The 25,132-nt window shown below is 38.5% G+C and overlaps 1 protein-coding gene across 1 annotated transcript in view; it reads right to left on the bottom strand.

Moving 5' to 3' along the window:
* Positions 1-25,132, bottom strand: part of CycD (cyclin D) — a 251,535-nt gene that overhangs the window by 125,851 nt on the left and 100,552 nt on the right. The window contains exon 2 of the mRNA XM_067784973.1: positions 15,718-15,939. Within this exon, the coding sequence (XP_067641074.1) occupies positions 15,718-15,939 (222 nt within the window). The remainder of the gene's footprint in view (positions 1-15,717; positions 15,940-25,132) is intronic.

The following is a 25,132-nucleotide window of genomic DNA, read 5'->3' as shown; positions in this document are numbered from 1 at the left end:
GAAGTAGGAAATAATAATAGCTGCGACGCAGGTCCCTCACGTATAAGGATTATACAACCCGATTTGATGCCACTCAAACGAGAAAACCGACAGAATGTCAGATCGTATACATGCTAGAAACATACAGATTTGTTAAAAAAAAATCAAGGACATGTGGAATCCATTTTTCCATCACAACATAAGGGGCCTTCCGAGGAACCTTAAACATGTTATCGATTGAGCAGGACAGATACACAGAAAATGCCTCCCCCGTTGTGTAGAATCCCCCTCTTTTACGATGCATGCCTTTATCCCAATGACTAGGCTGACCTCTATATATTTTTCGGTGTCAGCCCTAGAACTGCTAAAGAGACTTTTTTGCCTTCTTTGACTTAAGTATGCCCATATAACTATTGATATTGCACAACCTGTAGAGGTATTACAGCTTGGCTATTCCTTGTTCACACATAAATTCCGAATTTTCCCCTTATCTGCGCCGACTTTAAACAGGTTATTACCTAAATTCTTTACGATGAGCCTGTACATGGCAGCAGATCACGCATTTTGTTTCCTTCGATACATTTATGATACCGAATCGCGATAAAGATATTTCTAGTGTCAGCAAGAGTTTCCAACCATGCCATAGAGCTCTATGCTAGTACTGATCGCCCCACCGCGTCATAAGGCCTTAGCATTGTCTTTATTAGACGAAGGTACTCCTTACTGGTTTCTCCACCCGTGTTCTACCTTGGTCGGTTCATGTTATTAAACGATATATCTGGTACAATTAAATACTCAAAAATCTTGATGTACGCAGACGATGTAAAACTTTTCAAATCATGTGCCTCGGTTGAGGAACATTCCTTGCTTCAAATGGATTTAAATCACTTGGTTACCTGGTGCAATGTAAATTATATGCCGCTCAATCTCAAAAAATGTAAATTCATGTGTTTTTCTCGGAGAGTTTCGCCACCAGCTTCATATACAATTAACAACTATAATCTAGAAACTGTAAATAATTTTATTGACTTGGGAGTCATGATGGATTCCAAACGTAGTTTCAATCTTCATATTAATGCTACAGTGAATAAAGGCAAAGGTGTTTTTGCATTTGTTAAACGGTGGTCAAAAGAATTTAACGACCCTTACATAACTAAAGCACTTTTTACAACATTAGTTAGGCCAATATTAGAATACGGCTCGATAATTTGGAATCCGCGTTATCAAGTCCATGCAGACAGTCTCGAATCAATACAAAAACAATTTTTACTATTTGCCTTAAGAAATTTCCAATGGGACTCTTTAACTAATCTTCCACCTTATACTAATCGATTAAAGCTTATCAATCTTCCAACTCTTGCTAGTCGAAGGGAAATGCTTGGTGTGATATTTATGACAAAAATTTTAAATGGATCAATTTCGAGCCCATTCCTTCTGAATGAAGTGAACTTTTGCGTTCCCTCTCGGACATCGAGACACTTCAAACCTCTTCTGCTGAAACAATGTAGAACGAATTTCGAACAAAATGAACCTTTTCGGCGTTTATGCCAAGATTATAACTCTCACTCAAACACATTTGATAGCTCGGACTCCCTTTTTTCTATAAAAAAGATTGTTCTCACCTCTCTAAATTAATGTATAATACGTTTGCTTCTGTTCTCTTTAAGTATTACGCTTGGCTGATGAAATTTCTTCTGTAGCTGAGCAGTCTCAGATCGTGACGCTTGACAAACCGCTGCCCATCAAAGACTCGGCAAAATAAAAAAAAAAAAAAAAAGTTATTATATATATATATAAATCGATCGCGTGAACAGGATTAGCCTGGTTTCATTGGGCCACTTGAGGGCAGCGCGCTGCCACAACGTCCATTTAAAAAAAAAAAGCGCCTTCCAAATCAACAAACGCGGTCAGAGTAAAATGTTGCAGTAGAAAGAACTTATTCACTGTTCGCAGCCCACCTGAAACCCGTAAGAATAAAGGAAGGCATATCTAGATATTTCCTTATGTGTATGTCGGAAAATCTTTCAAGTGTATTCAAAACGAATGCTGTGAAAAGTATTGTTATGAAATCCTTGGCCAGCTCCTGTCGTCTCCTTGTACCCGACTTTGGCTTGAAAACCACCCTTGTGGGCGGAATATGGATGTTTAGATGTCTGACTGTACTACATCATAATGGGAAAAATGTCATCGCGCCCGGTTGTTGTTGCTGTTGTTGTTGTATTAACGATAAAGACACTCCCCGAAGGCTTTGGGGAGTGTTATCGATGTTGATGGTCCTTTGCCGGATATAGATCCGGTACGTTCCGGTAACAGAGCACAATTAAGGTACTAGCCCGACCATCTCGGGAACGATTTATATGACCACGTTAAACCTTCTAAGCCATACCGCCCTCCCCACCCCCTAGTTCCATGAGGAACTTGGTCGCCAGAGCCTCGGCTGTTAATCAAACAGGATTCGCCACGGAGATGTGTGGTTGGCAATTGGGTTGGAGAAGCTATATATTGCGCTGGTAACTGCTGGGGGTGATTTAACTAGCCCAGAAAAATTTCTGTTTGACTAGCATCTGGTCCTGTGCACGTTCCGTCACTGCTATTCACCAATACTTATTTGTAAGAATATTATGAGGCCTTGCGAGACCTTCGTTAACTCCGACGACTGGATTTGTCTTGTCAGGATTATGTCTTAGCACAGTTTTTGGCATACTGCATCCGCAATACATTATTCAAAAAAAAAATGTAGAACATTTGTGTTGAGTCGAGTTTTCTAGCTTTGAATACCACAATACCTCAAATCAACATCTTTATATAATGTGCATGGCAACTCTATTTGCAATGGAATTTCCGTCTACGTTAAAGATTTATAAATAGTACATCGAACTGTATTGCATAGCACAAACTGCATGTACTGAAAGGGAAAACACCGCCAGCGCCACAGCAAGCACTCAGCAGACGTGTAGTGTATCGCAATATTTCCATTGACTATAGTTCGCACAAGTAGTTACCAGAACTTGGTATTACAACCAAAAAAAATCTAAAAACAAAACAGACTGTCTAGCAGTGCCGCATCATCAGACCTGCTGCCAATGTGCTGACGATGCAAAAATATCAACAAACAAAACCAGCGTCTAAGTTAAAGCAATCATCTGTGCGTGTGTTTACCTGAAGACAGCCAAGCAAATAGCCAGCCTAGTCAACAAACTCAACGGCTTGCATAGTTCTATGTTTAACATTACATACCTAGAGAGATTACGTTCCTTGAAAAGTGAGACCAAAATGCGGCACTTAACAAAAATGAATTGCTATGTCGCTGTAGCCTTGTCGCCTTCACTGATGCTGCATGTTGCTGTGAGTCTTTATCGCTATATAAGGCTAGAAATGACATAGTGAGGCCGTATATGCCGCACACCTCACGAGGACGCATATACAAACTAGTAGAATGTTGCACAATGACGAATGACCCCGAAGCACCTACCGCCCTCGACGTTGTCGGCGCGTCGCTGCGAAAGGATGCACGATCTTTGTAAGAGCAACTTAAACTAACGTTATATATATTTGTGTGTAAGCCTGTTACGCTGAAGCGAAGCCTGGGAAACTACTATTTGAACAAGTTTCTTTTGTAAATTCATTACTTTTTGCATAAATTCGCGAAATCACTCGTGGAATTTGATGTCTGTACGCAGTAGACGCTGCATTTGAAAACTTTGATGTATGAATGTAGGTAAGTTAAGTCGCCTGTGTAGTCGCACTTGCCGCCGCTGCCTCCGACACGTGCAGAATCATACGGAATTCGCACACGGCATGACAGGATTCACGGGCTTATCTGCAAGTTGAAATATGCGTAGGTTGGCTAGGAATATGTATGTGTGTGTATGTATGAGAGTGGTTAACTGCCCTGCAAAAAATTGTGCAATTAATCCCTAAAGAGATTGGTCTCCGATTGAGCTCGTTTGTCTACATTTGGGCATAATTGACCCCATTTAGTTCGCTCCGGGTACAGTTGGGATTAGTGAGTTTGATATCTATGTAGCAAATTTTAAGAAATATTAAAAAGCCAGCAACAAAATTAGTAAACTAAAGATTACAGGTGATTGAATCGTATTATTTAAGACAAATGCGGAGCCCTAAACCGAACCTAAATTACTAGGACTTATCGACTACGCTGGAGTTAGGGTTAAGTTTTCGGAGAATAGTTTTTATTCCATTTTTAAAAGCGGGCGGCACAACTTACTTCAAATAGATTTTGAGGCTTGACAAGCCCTTGTGTTCGAGTCCTTATAGAACCGAAAAGGATCTAGTCTTCTTATGTTCCCATATGGGTACAAAGGGGATTGGTCCTATTGTTCCTTTCGTGTATAAATGGGTACAATTGGTCTCTGCATAGGACATGCTAAAACAAAAGGGAACAGTTCAACTCATACAAAGAGATCAAAACTGGCATTGATCGCATACTACTTTGCGACTCAGCCCGGATTCATCCTAGACTAATCGCATTTTTTGCAGGGTGTTTGGCAACATTGAATCTTACAAAACTTTATGGGTATGCTTGTATGTGCTTAGAAAAGGCTGTGCAAGTAGGACATTAAAGACACCACCGCCAACTCATCATCTTTTTTTAATGTTTTTGTTATTGTTGCTGGTGCTATTGGTTCATAACAAACAACAGGAAGGTACACCGACAGAGATAATGAAGGTTTGAAAAGCTACCAACACGCCAGCCACTTTATGCTAAAGTTAAATGAAAGCAGAATCGATCTTAAGGGTGGTGGAGGGGTTCATGCGGTGTTTTGTTGTACGCGCGTCTGTGTATGCAGTGGAACCCTAAGATTGCAAGGCTAAGTTAAATGGAAAATCATTAACATTCGCGCCCAATACTGGCACAACACAAGGAGGATTATTGCACAATAAGCGACAAGTTAAAAAAAGGAGTACAATGCAAGCGGAATGCAGGATACACGGTGAAAAATTATCATTCGATGGTTTGCCTAAGGCTTTGGGAAGTTTAGTATGTGGAAAAACACGCATTAGGTATTCTATAACAGCATTTGGAAATATTCTTCACAAGATTATGTTAGATTGAAACCCGTATGTCAAATATTTAAAATTGATTTTTTGTTTGTTTGAGTTTCAATTTATCTTTAAGGTGCTCCGGTACACCTTCTTCAGGGAGTTTAGTACATTTGATAGAACCTGAAGCAATTGCAATAATAATCGTACTGTGTAACAATGAATGGCGGTCTCATAGCAGTTCACATTTAGGCAAGTCCAAGTATAGAATGCCGGCGAGCTATTCTCAGATATATATAACTACTAGGTTACATACAGTTTCATTAAATTGGAAATAGGTAAAATAGGTATTTCTAAAATTTGCTTGCGTCTCGACCTGACTAAAATACAAAATGTTCTTGGTCTGGGTCGAATAAACTCCGAAGTGTAACGATTGGGAAAACTTTCAAAGTTCTGTAAGCAGTGCCGAAATGATTCCAAACACAATCCTGAAATTACCCCAAAATAGTCCGTTGTTGATGAAATGGTGTCCAAATTAACTAAAACTTATACCAAAACCCATCCGGAAATAGTCCCGAGATTACGTCGGCGTGATGCGGTGATAGTCTCGAAAAGGTTCAGAAACGATATAAAAACAATCCAGAATCAATAAAGAGATAGTTGCATTATAATCCCAAACACAATCACTAAACGATACCGAAAACTATCCCCCACTAGTCGCTATTTTATCTACGAAGAACAGTAACCGGGATCCACAAATCGAACAATCAAACTTTAATATTTTTAGTGTAAATAAAATCAAAATTAAAGTTCCCGCAGCTTTCAGTGCCGCAATACTGTTCGGGGGTTATATCGTTTAGACGTAGAAAAGGAACGACATATTTCAAGGGCAGGTTAGGTTAGGTTGAGGACCTCATATAGACTGAATGAGTCCGTAGTGCTTAAAGAAGTTTGTTTAACGACCAATCTGAAACCCCCTATCAAAATTTCAGGACCTATGTTATAAAATACTCCGTTCTCATGGCAAATACTAGTAGCTTTCTAGAACCTATGCCAATTGCTGCTTCTAGATATGACAGCTGTATAACTCCTAATAGCTGAAGTCTTGGCCTAGCCAGGTCAGGGCACGCGCACAGCTACGATGGATGCGCCCTAGCTAATCCGCTTTTTCATTCCCACCAATTTCCACATGCCCTGGGACCCAATATAGATGTATCTCGATTCTTTCCAGGGATTTCTTACACTCTAGCACACTTTACATCTGTGGGATAGGGGATAGAATATGCCCAAGGTAGGTATACCCGTCGTAAAAGGCGACTACAATACCATGGCTAACCAATCCATGAGTACGGTGAAAGGGAGCAGGGTTGACACTGGTATCACCCTGTGGGACCCTACGCATGGTCTTTATAAAAACTGCTACCGCGGGAGCAGGATAAGCCAGTTGTGACCTGATGCACTGCATCGTACGATGCTTGTATTCAGGTCTCATCTCCTGTCCTGGGATGGCCCCCTTGTGGGAGCATCGCGGTGGCTGTGGTTTCAAATAAGAGTTCACTTTATGACACGCTCTGAGTAGACTTGTTTTCCCTTGGGGCGTGCAAACCCATGGGAATTCGGTCTCTTGCTTGTCACAGTATACCCAATTTCATTGAAAAACTGGCCCTGAGGTGCAGACGAAAGTGTTGGTCACATCCCATAATTGTGGCAACCGGAGTTTAAACCATTGAGAGATGGTGAAACGTATGTCTATTGTCAGCCGAAAACAATCGATAATCGTACGAGTGGGCCGGTGCTCATCTTGTCTTTTGAGATGTTTGAAGCTGCTTTAGACTGCGTTGCGAATAGGAGGCGTTCACAGAATGGATGGCCACATTCAAAAAATTTGGCAGATTTGATGTTGTCAGATCACTGCAGTGTGACAAACTGCTATTGCAAAGATATTGCTGAGGCGGGAAAGCCCCCGACACAGGTCTATGGTTGAAAAGGTTGGCCACAGCCCTAAATTGTGGAAAAAAACGGAGCGTATTGATGAATAAAGAGGAAGCTTATACATAAAAAGCGAGTTATTAGAGGTTGTGTACCACAGTAGCAAATAATGAAGAATATGTGGGCATGTATAAGTAGCTAATAATGCAGATCAAAGTTGCAAATAAAACTGAATAGGACGTTTAGCTGGGTTTCAGTTGCAAGATGATATTAAACGCACAAGTACCTGTGACTAACGAGATGTGTCTTGATGCGCAAGTGGTTTAGTACCATGATTAGTGAAGATGTATCTTGCGAGTGTTTGTGTCGTAAGTACTTGTGAGCATCACTGTCTGTCCCAAGCAGATAGTTTTATTCACAAGGAATTATATGACGCTCTCACTCTATGGAACATTTAAGTAGCTATTCATGCTGAAGGAAAGACACTTGCGCTGATAGATTACATCGGTAGATGGTTCACGGCGAACGGGCGTTTTTGATCATAACAAGATGGTGCATAGCGTTGGAGGGTGGTGCCGCCTTCAAGCAATGTCTGAGCAAAACCAGCTCCGTCGTCAACAATGTATTATACATTGGCGGCCACCGTGGTGTGATGGTAGCGTGCTCCGCCTATCACACCGTATGCCCTGGGTTCAGCTCCCGGGCAAAGCAACATCAAAATTTTAGAAATAAGGTTTTTCAATTAGAAGAAAATTTTTCTAAGCGGGGTCGCCCCTCGGCAGTGACTGGCAAGCGCTCCGAGTGTATTTCTGCCATGAAAAGCTCTCAGTGAAAACTCATCTGCCTTGCAGATGCCGTTCGGAGTCGGCATAAAACATTTAGGTCCCGTCCGGCCAATTTGTAGGGAAAATCAAGAGGAGCACGACGCAAATTGGAAGAGAAGCTCGGCCTTAGATCTCTTCGGAGGTTATCGCGCCTTACATTTATTTTTTTTTTAACACTGGAGGACAGAAAAGGTTGGTCACATTCCTAAATTGCGACAAAACACAATATCTCAATCTGATTAACTTGTTAATCAGATGTCGAGATATCAAATCAATGAAAGAGGGACACTGAGACAAGCACGGAACTCGCGGTGGAGTTGCCGTGCAACCGGGTGCCATTAACCCGAAATGGAAGGGGAGGGTGGATAGTCCTCCGCGGCCAAACCAAGGCTGGTCGACTTGAACACCCAGCTCACCGATTGGTACCAACTTGTTGGGCCGAAGATCAACGGACATTGATCTGTGTTTGACACCGTGAGGTAGGTCTTCTAAGACAGGTACTCACGTTAAACACTTATCGACTCTAGCATACTTGTGATATGCGGAAAGTTAGACTACTTTAACTACTAATTGCTTTTAAATACGCGGAATATGGAACGCCACCTTAAAGCAAGACGCAGGCAGTCCCGGAGTGTATGGTCCATAAGGATAGTACACTACCTCTCTTCTTCAAAATGCTATATTTTCTAAAACTGATCTTCATCTACGACTACTGTTTCTATTTCTATTTCAACTACTTTTTCTTTTGCAATTTTTTTATTAGCTCTTCCGTCACTTTTAAAATGCAAAATGTTCACTGTGTATTTTTTGCTTCTTTCAGGTACCTTAAAAGATACAACTAAGTAAACGAAGTAAACAAAAAGCAACAAACCTTGTGCCCTGCCGCATTCTTTAGCAAATATTTTGAAATGTATTACTGCAACATTTATTAAAAGGAGCGATTGGCGCTGCTTGCATGCTACATATATGTATATAAGTAGCATTGAAATGTCTGGTTACTGGTGTTCTTTTTATCGTCTTATGGCGTTCGCGGTTGCACAAAAAGGTTCGCTTTTGCGTTCTTTTATTTTTTCTCGAAATATTAAGACAAAAAAACTTGCGTCTCTTATTTGCTCGACTTAATCACTCAGAGAGCAACGAAATTGAACTCGTAGAAACGGATAATTAAGAAACCGACTATTGGTAAAATAAAATATAAATACAAGGCGTGAGACCCTTCGAAGAGAATTTAGGCCGAGCTTCTCTCCAATTTACGTCATGCTCCTTTTAATTTTTAGAAATTGGCCGGAAAGAACCTATCTGTTTTACGCCAACTCCGAAAGGATTTTCGGTGTGGAAGGCGGAGCTCGGCACCACCATACCACTGCGGCCGCCGATTGTTAGTAGAAGAATCAAAATACGGGGCCAAAAACCGAGATTTAGCTGTCCTGGATTTGTAGCAGCTAAAGAGGTTCATTAAAACACGTATATATTTAAGATTCTATACAGTAGTCGTGTCGTTTCGCCGATTGAATCCAGACTCGACAGATTTGACACCAAAAGTCACCAGAAAGATTTGACCTACAAAAGAGTGTTGTGAAAACAAGTAAATTGGTACCCGCTTTGCTATTATTTTGAATCATATGCATGCTTCTCGGGTGAATGGGAAAACAAAAGAACACACCCACTGCGTGAATTTACGCATGCGTATAGTAGTCCAAGCAGCTAAAAAGCTTTAATGAAACTCGGACAGGCTTTATTAATAATTCCATTTAAATTTCTTTTTAGTGCCCTGCAAATACTGGTACTCGCTCTGGCAACTTTGGTGACACAAGCACCGGTGCGTACCATAATCACATTCGCAAGCACACAACATAGAGACATGCCGACGTCAATGATGAAATGTTATTGATGCTACCAACGGAGCAGTACGTTCGCTGGTTATTTGCCTACAAAAGCTTTAAACAGTCTTATTTGTATATAATTGATTGAGATATTAAGAGAAATAAAGAGTTTGTAAAGCGTCACGGAATAGAGTGATGTTACCCAGGATGCCAATAAGAAGTAATACGACGGTGAAATGGCTGTGGAAATGTGATGGTAGACGGCAGACGGATAGAACGCAGAGGACTGGACATGCCGTCGTTAGACGCACGGATAGGATCGCCACACGCCACAAGCTCAACAGATTATATTCGCACATACATTTCGACATATTAACATCATTTGCCAAAGTCACTGAAAGTCATAGCGCCGGAAGATGCGCAGTCGCGTGGGGCTTAAGAGCTTAAGTCAGATATGCAGCAAACAGCAACGCAATATGTATGTATAAGAAAATTACATGACTCTGTTATTTACTTTTCTCATGTAGCAAAACTTTCGCGCAGGCGCAAATAAAATTCAGTCCTTTGTTGTTGTTTATTTTTTTTTTTTTTTTTAAACCAACAGCGCATCTAACCAATCGATCGCCTTTCAAAGTAACAAGCAAGCGACCCAATCGTTGGATAGCCGACCCAACCACTGACCAGCTTGGGATGCGTGTGAATTTTTTTAGCGCTATGTTAAATTTTTCAAGATTAATTCCAATTGTTTTTTTCTTTTTTTGTTATTCATGCTGTTTTAAGCATATTACGAATCTAACTAGTTACAGCATCAGCATACTTAGGTACAGTGAGGAATGAAGAAACTTGTTAGTGAGAGACGTGGCCAATGTAAGGATGAGGCAACCTTTTGACAAGTTCATTGTGCGCGCATGCGTGTCGTCATTTTGCGAACTGATTTTTTATACCTTTCATGAACATGAAATGGTATATTAACTTTGGTCCGATGTTTGTAACGTTGAGAAATAGTAGAAGATAGACTCACCATTAAGTATACCGAATTGATCAGGGCGACGAACTGAGTTGATATAGCCATGTCCGTCTGTCCGTCCGTCCGTCTGTCTGTTTGAACGCAAACTAGTCCCTAAACTTTTGAGATATCTCAATGAAATTTGGCACAAGGATGTATTTTTGTATTATATTAACCATTTGTCGGATCCGGTAGGATCGGACCACTATAACATATATCTCACATACAACCGATCGTTCAGATAAGACGATTTTGGTCATTCCTGCCGCAATTTAGAAAGTATAAACGTGAAACTCGGTGATATATATTCTAATATATTATAGAAGATATCCTGAAAAAATCACTTTGATCGGAGCTATATATAGTTATATCCCATACAACCGATCGTTCAGATAGAAAGATTTTTGGCCGTTTCTCCCTTAATTTAGAAAGTATAAACGTGAAACTCGGTGATATATATTTTGATATATCAGAAGATTTTCTGAAAAAATCACTTTGATCGAAGCTATATATAATATATATCCCATACAACCGATCGTTCAGATAGAAAGATTTTTGGCAATTTCTCCCTTAATTTCCAATATAAAATCGTTAAACTTGGTGATATTTATTCTAATATATCATAGAATATTTCATGAAAAAATCACTTTGATCGGAGTTATATGTATATAGTATATACCTATACAACCGATCGTTCAGGTAGAACGATTTTTGGACATTTCTCCCTTAAGTTAGAAAGTATAAACGTGAAACTCGGTGGGTGGTATATATTTTAATATATCATAGAAGATATTCTGAAAAAATCACTTTGATCGGAGCTATATATAGTATATATCCCATACAACCGATCGTTCAGATAGAAAGATTTTTGGCAATTTCTCCCTTAATTTCCAATATAAAAACGTTAAACTTGGTGATATTTATTCTAATATATCATAGAAGATTTCATGAAAAAATCATTTCGATCGGAGCTATATATAATATATATCCCATACAACCGATCGTTCAGATAGAAAGATTTTTAGCCATTTCTCCCTTAATTTCCAATATAAAAACGTGAAACTTGGTGATATATATTCTAATATATCATGGAAGATTTCCTGTAAAAATCATTTCGATCGGAGCTATATCTATATATATATAAATCAAATTCTGTGTGTGTATTACCTATGTAAACGTATTTCCCACACTTCAATCATCACCAAATTTTGGCTATACGCTCCTTCGATCAAGGGGAAGGTTTTAGGCTAAAAATAATTTGGATATATAAAAGGCGCGTGGCACCTCCCATACAAATGAAATCTTTGGTACTGCATAACTCTGAAGGTATAAATCCCAGAACATTGAAATTCAGTAAGGAATTATATGAGGTCAATCCCTAACACCTCCACTAAAATGTGGAATTGGGGCGTGGCACCTTCCATACAAATGGGATTTTTCAGAACTATGGCTGCCGTATAAACTTAGGTTATTTTAACACTTAAAAGTATGACTGCATTGTTGAGTTTGACTGTTATTCCTTTTGGACGCTTAGTCTATCTACATCTTCTATAAAAATCAAATTCTGTGTGTGTGTTCCCTATGGAAACGTATTTCCCACACTTCAATCATCACCAAATTTTGGCTTTTGGCTATGCGAACGAGCAACTTAGCTCCCAAATATGATCATGCTAACAAAATCAATGACCGCGTTCAAAACCAAATTCCTGGTGAGGTTACGAAATATAAATCGATCGACACAGTTACAGATGGAGATCAAATTGTGAATTATCCAATTGAATTTCTAAACTCTTTAGAACCACCTCGAATGCCTGCACATATATTAACTTTGAAAATTGGCTCACCAATCATTCTTCTTCCGAATTTAAACCCACCAAAATTGTGCAATGGAACCAGACGTTGCGTTAAGAAATTAATGCCGAATGTAATGCAGGCAACAATCATCAGCGGTAAAAGCAAAGGTGAAGATGTGCTCATACCACGGTTCCCAATTATTCCTACAGATTTTCCATTCAATTTTAAGCGCTTACAGTTTCCTGTACGCCTTGCTTTTGCAATTGCAATCAACAAAGCACAAGGACAATCGCTTACTGTTGCAGGATTAAATTTAGAGAGTCCGTGCGTTTCCTATGGCCAGCTATATGTTGCTTGCTCTAGAGTTGGGACGCCAAAAAAAATTGTTTATCTTCGCATCCTACATAGTTACATCTAAGCTGGTGGATGAATGCACTGAAATCCTTAATGCCCTGGGAGCCAAAAACAAGGTTTTGTTGGGATGGGTTCTCGGACATCAGGGACATGAAGGTAATGAACATGCAGATTACCTAGCAAAGCAGGCATTCTATGGTCCAGGGCCCTTTTGTGGACTCACAAAAGCACACACCAGGGAAACTAAACAATTCAGACGTCACTCATTAACCTAAGCAGGGAGGACCTAAGAATTCTTACTGGGTACAACACGGGACACTGCGGTCTACGATATCACCTAAGTAAATTAAATCTATCTGATACCCAAATTTGTCGTTTCTCTGAGCTGGATGATGAAACGCCGGTTCACATTCTCTGCGAATGCGTCGCTCTAGCTAGGCAGAGACTATCCCATCTAGGTGGTGGGACTCTTAATGCCTATGTGATATGGAGTAATAAGCCGGAAGAGGTGCATAGATACATCAAGAGCCTCCAGATACAAAATTAGGCTGAAAGGTCTTGCACAATAGATCTGCACAAAGGTCGCAGTGCTTCCAGACCAATTAATAATAATAATAATCTGTGCACCGAACGAAAAAACCAAAAATATTGTGTACCCACATACATTACAATAAGATACAATATTAAAATGTTTTAACAGAAAATTTCACCAAATATGCGTAAAAAATTCAATTCAATTCACAGAACAATAAACTTAATTATCAACAAACGAAACAAGAAAAATAATGCAACATTAATTCGATCTCGGGCGTTACGACGTACGCCGGGTAGGTAAGGCTAGTATAATATATGTATATATGTATATCCCATACAACCAATCGTTCAGATAAAGGGGTTTTTTGCCATTTTTTATTTTATATTTATCTTAAAAATCGTTTAGGTATGTACATCTGTTCACTATATCTTTCTTATCTTATACATCCGATTATTTGGAGATTACGAACGGGATAAGATTATTGTTCAGCCCCATTCATGAAAGGTATGAAGTCTTCGGCACAGCCGAAGGCAGTCCCGTCCCTACTTGTGTTTTTTTTTTTTTGTTTGCCTTAGAAAATTTATTTTGTTTAGATATGAGCATGAATATGTATAAGAGTCAGCATGTACATTAGGGCGTATTGAAAAAGAAAAGTATATCTGACACATTTCTCGAAATTCTGGGCCCGTAGCGTGTTATACAAGCCGTGATCGAAATCAGTTTTTTAAATCGCAATAGCTCTGAAATGTACAGTACTCATTACATCCATAACACATTGTCATTTTTACGACTCTTCTAGCCGATTCATATCAATCGTTTGAGTGAAATTGTTTATCGATACGTGATCGAATAACACGATACGGGCCCTGGTGTGGAGTTTCTGGTTACAAGTAACTTTTTTGAAAAACCTTCTTATATTTATGATACTTTCGGTTTGGTCGTTCCTCGCATCTCACACAGCCTCTGCGGCTACATCTACCTAACCATATACATATCCAAATTTGTATCAATGTCTCTATCTTTCTCAGCATCTTCATAGTATTTCGTACCTCAATCTCCATCCTCAACGGATGCGGTTGAATTGCCACAGCAGTTTCACAATCGATGTATCTGCACATTAAAGGAAATAAAGCTCGCGAGGAAAGTGTTTTTGGCGTCTTTGCATGGTTGCCCGATCCCAAGGATCGCTTATTCGTATAGTAGTAGGTAGTAGCTACGTCTAAATCTGTGCTACACTGGTGCTGCGTATGATATTCTAGATAGTTACGTTGGACAATAAATGATTGCCTGAGCCATTGATGTTAGGCATTGTTCGCTTAAGAGTTCCACTATCTTTAGAAACTTCTTCGCCCACCGCCCTTAAGTGCATATTTCAAGTAAGACTTTGAGTTTATTTGATAGTGCCCGATGGTTCGGAATAATACATCAACAGTCCGCTTTGAGCTCTGTCATTCTTTTACTCTATACGGCGTCAGTACATAATGCTTGTTGCAGATCCCTTTTCTTAGCCACTGCTACGACAATATAATCTGCATAGCCGACAGTTTACATACCATCGGTAAGGTTGATATCTGTCACAACGTCAATCATCGCATTCCATAGCGTTGGCCTTAGAACAGATCCCTGAGGGACACCGCTGTTGGTGTTGCGGTCTCTTGGTACCTCATCTGTTTGAAAGAGGTGTACTTTGTCGGTAAAACAACTCTCCCTCTAAGTTTTTCCTTTTCCCCTAGCTCCACATCAACCTCTCTCTGAACCTTTACGTTTATATTTTCTTCTACCCTATCTTCAACTCTACCCTCTCTCTTTTTTACCCGTGCCGTTTTCTCTATCTTTACCTTCAACTCTACCTCTTCTACCCTACCTCGACATTAATTTCTTCGATACGCTCTTATGCACATATTTACAAACTAGGTATTATACGTAAACAAATGATCATCTAAAGAAGAACGTTACGTGGGTTTAGCACTTTTCCATTGAAGTACGAAAATATTTGGTCAAATCGCATGTTGTTTGTTTGCTGTGAAAATTATGGCAAGCAAATTCCAAATATAATAACTAGTTTAAAGTACCTACTAATGGTATAACAAAGTGTGCGAATAAGATGAGAAGGTGATAATTCCTGGATGCGTGCCGTGGCTAAACAGGAAGTCGCACCGTGTGAAATGAACTATTTGTAAAGCCTTACGAGGAATGTTTTACTTTCTTGCGCACATCTACTACACATACAGTCGTTGTAGCTATAAGCATATTGATCAATACTCTCCGCGAGAACAGAGTTTCCTTAGACATTCAATCTAAAGAGCATATTTGTAAATTTTGGGGAGCTTTACGCTGCATTATTGTTTCGAGCCAACTTTAGACTTTTTAGGAGCATTTATAGATTGTAAATCTACTACAATTTTAGTGCACTTTTAAATCTGTTGATAAGATAATTAGCTTAGAATTTTAATTAGTAATAATACTCACAATTAAATCGCCTTTGTATATGCTATTGTCAGTATAAAATACCAAAAGCTCAGCAGATAACGCCCGACAACTGGGCTCTCGCAATTTCGAAGCCAATAGCAAGCATGCTGCCGCCAGTATTTGAAGATGCGTCTTTGTAACAGATTTTGTTGAGAGGAAACGATCCATATAGTTGAGCGCCAGCAGTACCACTTCCTCTTGGCATTTTTCTTCGGCACAAACCTGGAAACAAACAAGAATGTATAAGATGTAGTTAGTGCTAGTCATAATAAAAGGAATAGTTTTGTATCATGAACTAACAAACCGAATTTGGTTGTGGGTTTAAAGTCTACAGTAAGATTAATTAATTCTTTATAGAACTCAGCAAACAATTTTTTTAAAGAGGTTCGAACCAAAACCTGTTTACAAACGCTTGTGCAGAACATTTCGGGCTGTGAGAACTTATTGAGTGTCTGCGTGGTACTACTTTTATGACATGGCTATGTCATTGGAAAACTAGTTGATCAGGAAACACTATCATGCTTAACATATCGCTCATTTACTTCAATAGTGTCATAACTCAAAAAAACACAATTTTCCAGGAGAGCCATTCAAAGATTTTAACGCCATATGTTGCGCATATAAAGGCATATTTTCATTTTTATAGCACGTGGTAAATTTTTAACTGATCACAAAGATTTTTTTATACAACATAGATCATGATATTGGGTAAGTTTATATGTTATTAACTCAAAAGTCATGTTTTTTGAGTTATGACACTATTGAAGTAAATGAGCGATATGCCGTTTGCGTATTATCCCATTATTCTGCAATAAACTTTCCGAGAAATGTGTACTAATCTCCATCAGGCCAGTTTTCATCAGTACAGCAAAGGTACTCCCAGAAGTTTATGAATCCAGGTCGTTCTGGTGTTGCTCCCCCAGTATCACGATATAACGTAGCAAGTCATCCCCATATAGCTAGTTAACTTTACGAGCTATACCTGACACTTCTGAACAGACACCGCTGAAACTTCAAAAGAAGATTCTTGCCAAAAACAGATCTCGCGTGATTTAATTCGAATTCATAAAGTAAGATAGGAGGCTGCTTACCAACAGAGCTCTTAAAATGTGTAGTCGGTAGGGTAGTATTCGCGTTCTGTCACAAGTTATAGATCAGTTTTAGAAGGACTTTAGAACGGGTGGTTGAGATGGTTCTCAAAAGTGAGGAAGACTACTGCAGGCATAGGCACTGTAATGTAAGCACAAAACGTTCATTGTTTTAGCGATGCACGAGACTACGAAACATCAAGAAGGTCATGTTTACTCATCCTTAGCATGCTTACATCTAATAATGCTGAACAAGTCTTAAGCCTTACGAGTTTTCTGACTAATCATTTCCATTTCAATGGAAAATCCATTTTATAAAACGAAAACCATCAAAACGCCAACTCTTCTATCACTTTTTCTACGACTCAACCGCATAAATCAATTTTACGCTTCCTTCCTACTCCGTAAAAGAATATTATTGGCAAACCAATTTCCGGCTTGACATTACAACTGTATTAGCAGCAAACGCAAAGAATAACCAGCAATAAAAGTAGCTAAAAGAGTCGCATTGCTATTTCCGAATTCCAAACAAAGTAGACAAAATGACGCGCTTAACAAGCGTTTTACAGCGCCAGTAAACAAGCAGCAGCGTATTGTAGTGGACGGTCAACACACTCTGATGGACAACAATTACAACACTAGACATAATATATATATATTTTTTTATATACAACTTTAACCACTATTCTAAAAAAGAAATAAAAACATTCTTAAGAAAATGTAAGAAAAATTTAAAAAAATTTTATCACGTTTACAACGTTGTAAAATGTTCACCTGGAAGTATGAAAGCACCCAATGAGCATTTGGAAGGGATTTCTCACACCGAAAAATTGCGTAATTCTTTCCTTATCGCTCTTTGAAAGTCTCCCAACGCGTAGTGTGTGTAAGTGGTATTATTCAAAAGAAACATAGACACGCACCATCTCGTAGGCTGTTATATGCTTGAGAGTTTCTCAAGTTCTTATGGGTATGTCGAATCTTAACAGCGAACGCATTTCGTTCGGCACGCAATCGCCTATCTCGAGAATATTAATTTCTCAAACATTTTATCAGAATTTATAGTTAAGTATACCGATTAGCTATTGACAAGTCTTGAGTCAAATGACGGGGACACAGGTGTCCCGCCTTCACTATTCTCCGATCAATCATTTTTCGGCCTGCCGAAATAAGTGGATTTACTAAGGCACATGTTTTTATTTGGTGATAGGAGTTTTGATGGTTCATTGTCCCCAGGAGGTCCATGCAGTGGGTATCAGCATATTAGAAGATTCTTTCTGCTGCAGCTGCATGGATCATGAAGAGGTGTAGTCACTGAATCACTTCCCTGCAGAAAAAATGAGCGACAGTCAGGCCAAACGGCAGTTTCGATTACAGGCTTATTGCCTTCCCCCGAACTGGTGCTAATCGGTTGCACAGCGAAACGGTTGGTAGACACAAGTGTGCCAACAGCGCTTAGGTATTAAGGTAAATTAATTAAACGAAGGCAGAGACTATTTAAGTACCACGTCTGACTGAAACGATTAAGAAGGCGTTCAAAAAGTCTGCAAAAGGGGACAACTAAAGTTCACAGCACTACTAAGGGACATAAACAGAATCAGTACCGGCTCTTAATGCTATAGCTCTGCGTTAGCTCGAAATTATGCGATTCGCTGCAGAATTCTCGCTTTACTCTAAACTAGGCCGAGGCATTTCGGGAGTATTTATTTTACGGCGACATCAGTCATTATTAAACCGGGGTAGGTACCAATCAAATTAAACTACCTGAAATCCTTTCATCGGCCGGCCAGTCATTAATCAAGGTTTCACCATTCAGTACCCACCTGCCAATTGATTCTGCCAGCACTTTGCCATAATTCACGGGCTATTTTATGTCAACAGACTGATATCGACCCTTGACAAGATTTGCTGTCAGCTCATCACTTGCTTTCTTTTATGCTATTGTGAGCGAGGTTAGAAATTTTCCGACCACCGCTGTAACATACAAAAACTGCATAGTCTGGAATCGGATTGCCCATCATATCAGATTGTCAGTGCCAGGGAGAGTGCTTACAGTCTTCGCCAATGGCCTTCAATAGCAATACAAAACAACCGAAGCTTTCATCCATGCCAGCTCTATGTCAAGTTTTATTCCAATGAACTTAGCACTATCAAATAGTACCAACGAGCAGTATCTTCAAGGTTGTACGTGTTCTTGTGAAAAGAACTACATCAGTTCCAGTTGTAAATGTGAAACCATGCGATGTGAGTACGAAGCGTCGGCAATGAGAATTGTCAATTGTAAATGCGAAAGCGTCAGATCGATATGAGAATTGTCAGTTGTAAATGAGAAAGCGTCATTTCGATGTGAACATAGGTAATTGTAAATGAGAAAGCATCAAAACAAAATGTAAAAGCGTATTTTGTAATTGAAAATATTAACAAGTAAGGAAGGCTAAGTTCGGGTGTAACCGAACATTACATACTCAGCTGAGAGCTATGGAGACAAAATAAGGGAAAATCATCATGTAGGAAAATGAACCTAGGGTAACCCTGGAATGTGTTTGTATGACATGTGTATCAAATGAAAGGTGTTAATGAGTATTTTAAAGGGGAGTGGTCCTTATTTCCATAGGTGGACGCTGTTTCGTGATATCGCCATAAAGGGGACCAGGGGTGACTCTAGAATGCGTTTGTACGATATGGGTATCAAATGAAAGGTGTTAATGAATATTTTAAAAGGGAGTGGGCCTTAGTTCAATAGGTGAATGCCTTTTCGAGATATCGCCATAAAGGTGGACCAGGGTGACGCTAGAATTTGTTTGTACTATACGGGTATCAAATGAAAGGTGTTAATGAGTATTTTAAAAGGTCGTGGGCCTTAGTTCTATAGGTGGACGCCTTTTTGAGATATCGCCATAAAGGTGGACCAGGGGTGACTCTAGAATTTGTTTGTACGATATGGGTACCAAATGAAAGGTGTTAATAAGTATTTTTAAAAGGGTGTGGGCCTTAGTTCTATAGGTGGCCGCCTTTTCAAGATATCGCCATAAAGGTGGACCAGGGGTGACTCTATAATGTGTTTGTACGATATTGGTATCAAATTAAAGGAATTAATGAGGGTTTTAAAAGGGAGTGGTGGTAGTTGTATATGTGAAGGCGTTTTCGAGATATCGACCATAATGTAGACCAGGGTGACCCAAAACATCATCTGTCGGGTACCGCTAAATTATTTATATATGTACTACCACGAACAGTATTCCCGCCAAGATTCCAATGGCTTTTGATTTCGCCCTGCAGAACTTTTTCATTTTCTTCTACTTAATATGGTAGGTGTCGCGCCCATTTTACAAAATTTTTTTCCGAAGGTATATTTTGCGTCAATAAACCAATCCAATTACCATTGTGGGCGTGGTTATAGTCCGATATCGTTCATTTCTAATTAGCGATCTGAGATGAGTGCCCAGGAACCTACATACCAAATTTCATCAAGATACCTCAAAATTTACTGAAGTTATCGTGTTAACGGACGGACGGACGGGCATGGCTCAATCAAATTTTTTTTTTTGGATCCTGATGATTTTGATATATGGAAGTCTATATCTATCTCGATTCCTTTATTCCTGTACAACCAACCGTTATCCAATCAAAGTTAATATACTCTATGAGCTCTGCTCAACTGAGTATAAAAAGGTAATAAATATATATATGTACATTAGACTGGGTCGAATATTAACCGATATCGCGCCATTGATTTTTCGATAGGATTTGGGCTCAGCAAAAAAAGTTCCACTACGGATACCCAAAAAAAAATAATTTTTGAGCCTGCGAAAATAAAATGGCGAAAGGGTCAATTTTTCGAAAAATCGATGGCGCGATATAGGTTGACTTTCGTCCATACAAATCGACCATGCACATATGTATGTGGCAGCGGGCATATCCTGTAAGCATAATAATAATTTGTGAAACTTGCTATGTTCCGTATGACATATCGTGGAGTGAGAGGCCATTTACATGGAACAATTTTGCATGCTGGAATACTCTACCCCTTTAATTACTGTTCACATCATCCGCAACATACAACCCATTTGTCGGCGGAATGATAATGTGTCCCTGTACCTATATCTTTTACTTTTACCAAGGGTCTCGCACTAACGTGTGGCCATTTTAAGCACCAACCAGCGCTGACTCGCTTTTCGCTGTAGCAGAGTTGATTTGACTTTTTTCATGAAAAAAAGCTTGCTGGCAGTAAGTAAGTAAATCATGTTTCTTTTAAATGCTAATTTCGATGCTCGACACAATCTTTTATAAGAACATTACTAATGACTATCTTAAGTCGGTTTTTGAAATCAGTCGAGTCTGAGAAATGAATTATAAATACATAAAAAAACATACACGCTTATGCTTACCAAATTACCTACTTAAGTAGATTGTAAATGCATACAAAACTTTTTACCCCATCGATTGCTGAGCTATTACTTCATTCACAAAGCTAAGCTTTTTTTAATGGAAAACAGTAAAGAAAAATGCAAGTGTACTTACAAGTGAAACATTATGAACATCAAAGCATATAACCTAGAGATGAGTGCATAACTGAAACTTTAGTACCGAACCCAAGCGTCCTAAACAATTAGTTCTTGGGGACCGCAAACGCGCCTCCCATAGGTAGTAACAAGTTTCACTATACAGAATTTACGTGCCTTTCAATTAGTATTAGAAAGTTCCATTTCAACTAAATAATGTTTAAAGACTTCTTAAAAGCGCGCATACCACTTTGACATCAATATTACGCGTTCCGCTGATCACCATTACTTACGCCCATCTCTAATAAACACCTTAAGCATAAAAGTGGGCGCAAGCAAGGTAGGCAGGCCGATAGCAGTATCAGAAATATTATGCTCACGGGTTTGTGTTTGTTAGATATGTAGTTTTTGTTCTTTTTTTATTTATTTATTACTTTTTAGTATTTCTTGTTCTTATTATTTTACTTCTACGCTTCTTTTACAATGTTGCAACAAGTCCATTGCGGTGAAACATGCCATCAGTAATATATCTCATAATTAGTTTTACGCTTCAGTTTTATCTACTTTCTTATATTCTCATACAGCTGTTATTGTTTTTGTTTTTACTTAAGTGTTTATTTGTTGTTGCATGTAAATCGTTGTGGGTTAAAGCGCACCGATTACTCTATTTGGCTAAGTAAGAATGTAAGTGAGGTGTTTTAAAAGTGCACATTACTTGGGAAATGGGGTAAATTGTGGGAAGTTGAATGAACAGCCGAAGGGGCATTGTTATGCCGATCTTAAGCGAATTAATATATGATAAAAGAGAAACATAATCGATATACATTATTTTATTATACCGAATATGATGTCTAAACGACAATTGTAGTTAATACAGTACGTAGTTCACGAATTGCCCAGTCCACGCGATGTCTTCATAATTCATTCGTCGTTCATTTAGAAGTAGCAAAACGGCATCTTTAAACAGGCTATTGAACAAAAAATGGTATTTTTTAAAACACATGCTTTTTCTTTGGTCAATTGAAAACAAGAATATCGGTATTAAATTTTGTAAGGCTGCTCGAAATAAATCGAATCTATATTTGGATGAAAGAATTTGGGCAATGACTGATGTAGGTTCATCGTAGGAGATAGGGAATATGTGGAATTCCAACACTTTAAATAAAATTAAGGTACCAGCCTTTATTGCTATGCACGAATAAGCGTCGGTTATAGTTAAGATATATATTTCTGTTATATTTTGACTTGGAACGATTACGAAAGTTCTTCGTTATACATGCTCATGATATATGTAAATAATAAACCCATATATGAGGTGGGCGTTTCGTCGAAAGCTGAGGTAGCACTCAGTCACTCTAGGTTAAAGTAGAGCTCCCACGAAACCCCAGTTAGTAAAAAGACAGTGTTTATGCTTTAAGATCAAATACACACACAAACACGTGACTTATGGTTAGGGAGGACAGCAGCTTTTCTTACCACGACAGAGGGACGCGTGAGGGCTTATCAATAAATGACGGCGGATGTTGGAACGCGGACGCGGGAGTAGTAAAATTGTGTGAATATTTGACTTAACGCTTTCCGATTGATAAATAAATACAATTCGTATTTGTTGGCTGAATAAAACCTATATAACCTTCAATCGTATACGAGACCGACGATAAGTATTGGGGTAATAAATAAAGAGCAATTGTAGCCAAAAAAATTAATACTGGAATGTATGGCCTAGAAGTTTCCATGTGGCTGAATCGTACCCGAGATGGTTGGGCTAATATCTCAATGGTGCTTGTTAACGGAACGTACCGGATCTATATCCGGCAAGGGACCATGAATATTGATAACACTCCCCAAAACCTTTGCGGAATATAAATAAAATAAAAAAAAAATATCTTTATCAATAAAACAACAAGCAAATATCAAACGATTTTTCGAGAAATTTTACAACTATTTCGAACTTTTTATATAGATTTTTTGAGTATGCAGTTTTGTAGCTCAATCAATTCTGGCCCTACAAAGGAACAGGTATAGGTTCCTCGACGGTTCCTCTTTCGGCAATTTCTTTCCCGATGGAAGAAAATCTGAAACACCCTTCAGAAAAAATTTATCATAACCATTGCGAATTCTGGCGGACCTATACCGTAAACTTTGTCAGACTAAAATATACTGGGCTACAAAACTGCATACTCCAAAAAATTCAGAAAACTCTAGAAACAAAATTTCTCGAATTTTTCAGAAAACGTTTTGGAGATTAGTTTGCATAGTTCGAGTTATAAAATTCATAGAAGTTTTTTTCTAAATAGCGAAAATGAAAAAAGGAGTATTGAGTTAACTGCTATTTTCGTGTTCGCTGCTTTATATGCACTTAATAACGGCCGGTATTTCAAATGTATGGGACATAGTTTAACCCCTCTTGCATTGCGCTCCATTTAAAAGCGTTGAAATTTATTTTATTTATTTTGCAAAATGAAAAAAGCAACAACAAAATTTAAGATTTAAACAACCAATGCACGATGTCTTCTTTCACCAAAACCACCGGTCTTTACACAATTTATTATTTTCATTTTTTTTCGTTTTTTTTCGGTTGCATCTCTGTTTGCAAAAAATAATAAATAAATCACAACCATTCACAACAAATGTGCTGAGAATTCTTAATCACATTGACGTGCACTGCCGCGCAACATAGGAACTTGGGAAGCAAAAAAACAAAACAAAAAAAAAACAAAAAAAAAAAAACAAAAAAAAAAAAACAAAAAAGATATAACAAGGAGAGTTCTAGGCTTGAATGTGTCGTTGAATTGATGGGCCGGAAGTTGAATTTGTGCAGTGTTGTCTTTACCATTTTATTTGTTTTTTGTTCAAGTTCTATATTGTGTTTTGTTGTTGTTGAATTTATGTTCATATCTGTTTGTTTACATATGTTTAATTCAAAAAAGTTCTGCAACGGATTTTCGGAAAATTACTAAACGGAAGCTTCGTCGTTCACAGCTTCATTAAATAACCTTTGAGGCTACTTTTATTATTATTTTAAATGTTTTTCTTTTCATTTTGTTATACTCAGTTGAGCAGAGCTCACAGAGTATATTAAGTTTGATTGGATAACGGTTGGTTGTACATATATAAAGGAATCGAGATAGATATAGACTTCCATATATCAAAATAATCAGGATCGAAAAAAAATTTGATTGAGCCATGTCCGTCCGTCCGTCCGTCCGTCCGTTAACACGATAACTTGAGTAAATTTTGAGGTATCTTGATGAAATTTGGTATGTAGGTTCCTGAGCACTCATCTCAGATCGCTATTTAAAATGAACGATATCGGACTATAACCACGCCCACTTTTTCGATATCGAAAATTTCGAAAAACCGAAAAAGTGCGATAATTCATTACAGAAGACAGCTAAAGCGACGAAACTTGGTAGATGAGTTGAACTTATGACGCAGAATAGAAAATTAGTAAAATTTTGGACAATGGGCGTGGCACCGCTCACTTTTAAAAGAAGGTAATTTAAAACTTTTGCAAGCTGTAATTTGGCAGTCGTTGAAGATATCATGATGAAATTTGGCAGGAACGTTACTCCTATTACTATATGTACGCTTAATAAAAATTAGCAAAATCGGGGAAGGACCACGCCCACTTTTAAAAAAAAAATTTTTTAAAGTAAAATTTTAACAAAAAATTGAATATCTTTACAGTATATAAGTAAATTATGTCAACATTCAACTCCAATAATGATATGGTGCAACAAAATACAAAAATAAAAGAAAATTTCAAAATGGGCGTGGCTCCGCCCTTTTTCGTTTAATTTGTCTAGGATACTTTTAACGCCATAA

The sequence above is a fragment of the Eurosta solidaginis genome, chromosome 4 (genome assembly GCF_040869045.1).
Source record: "Eurosta solidaginis isolate ZX-2024a chromosome 4, ASM4086904v1, whole genome shotgun sequence".
NCBI classification, from domain to species: domain Eukaryota; kingdom Metazoa; phylum Arthropoda; class Insecta; order Diptera; family Tephritidae; genus Eurosta; species Eurosta solidaginis.
Note: the sequence above shows the minus strand (reverse complement) of the source record. Positions and strands in the feature narration are given on the sequence as shown.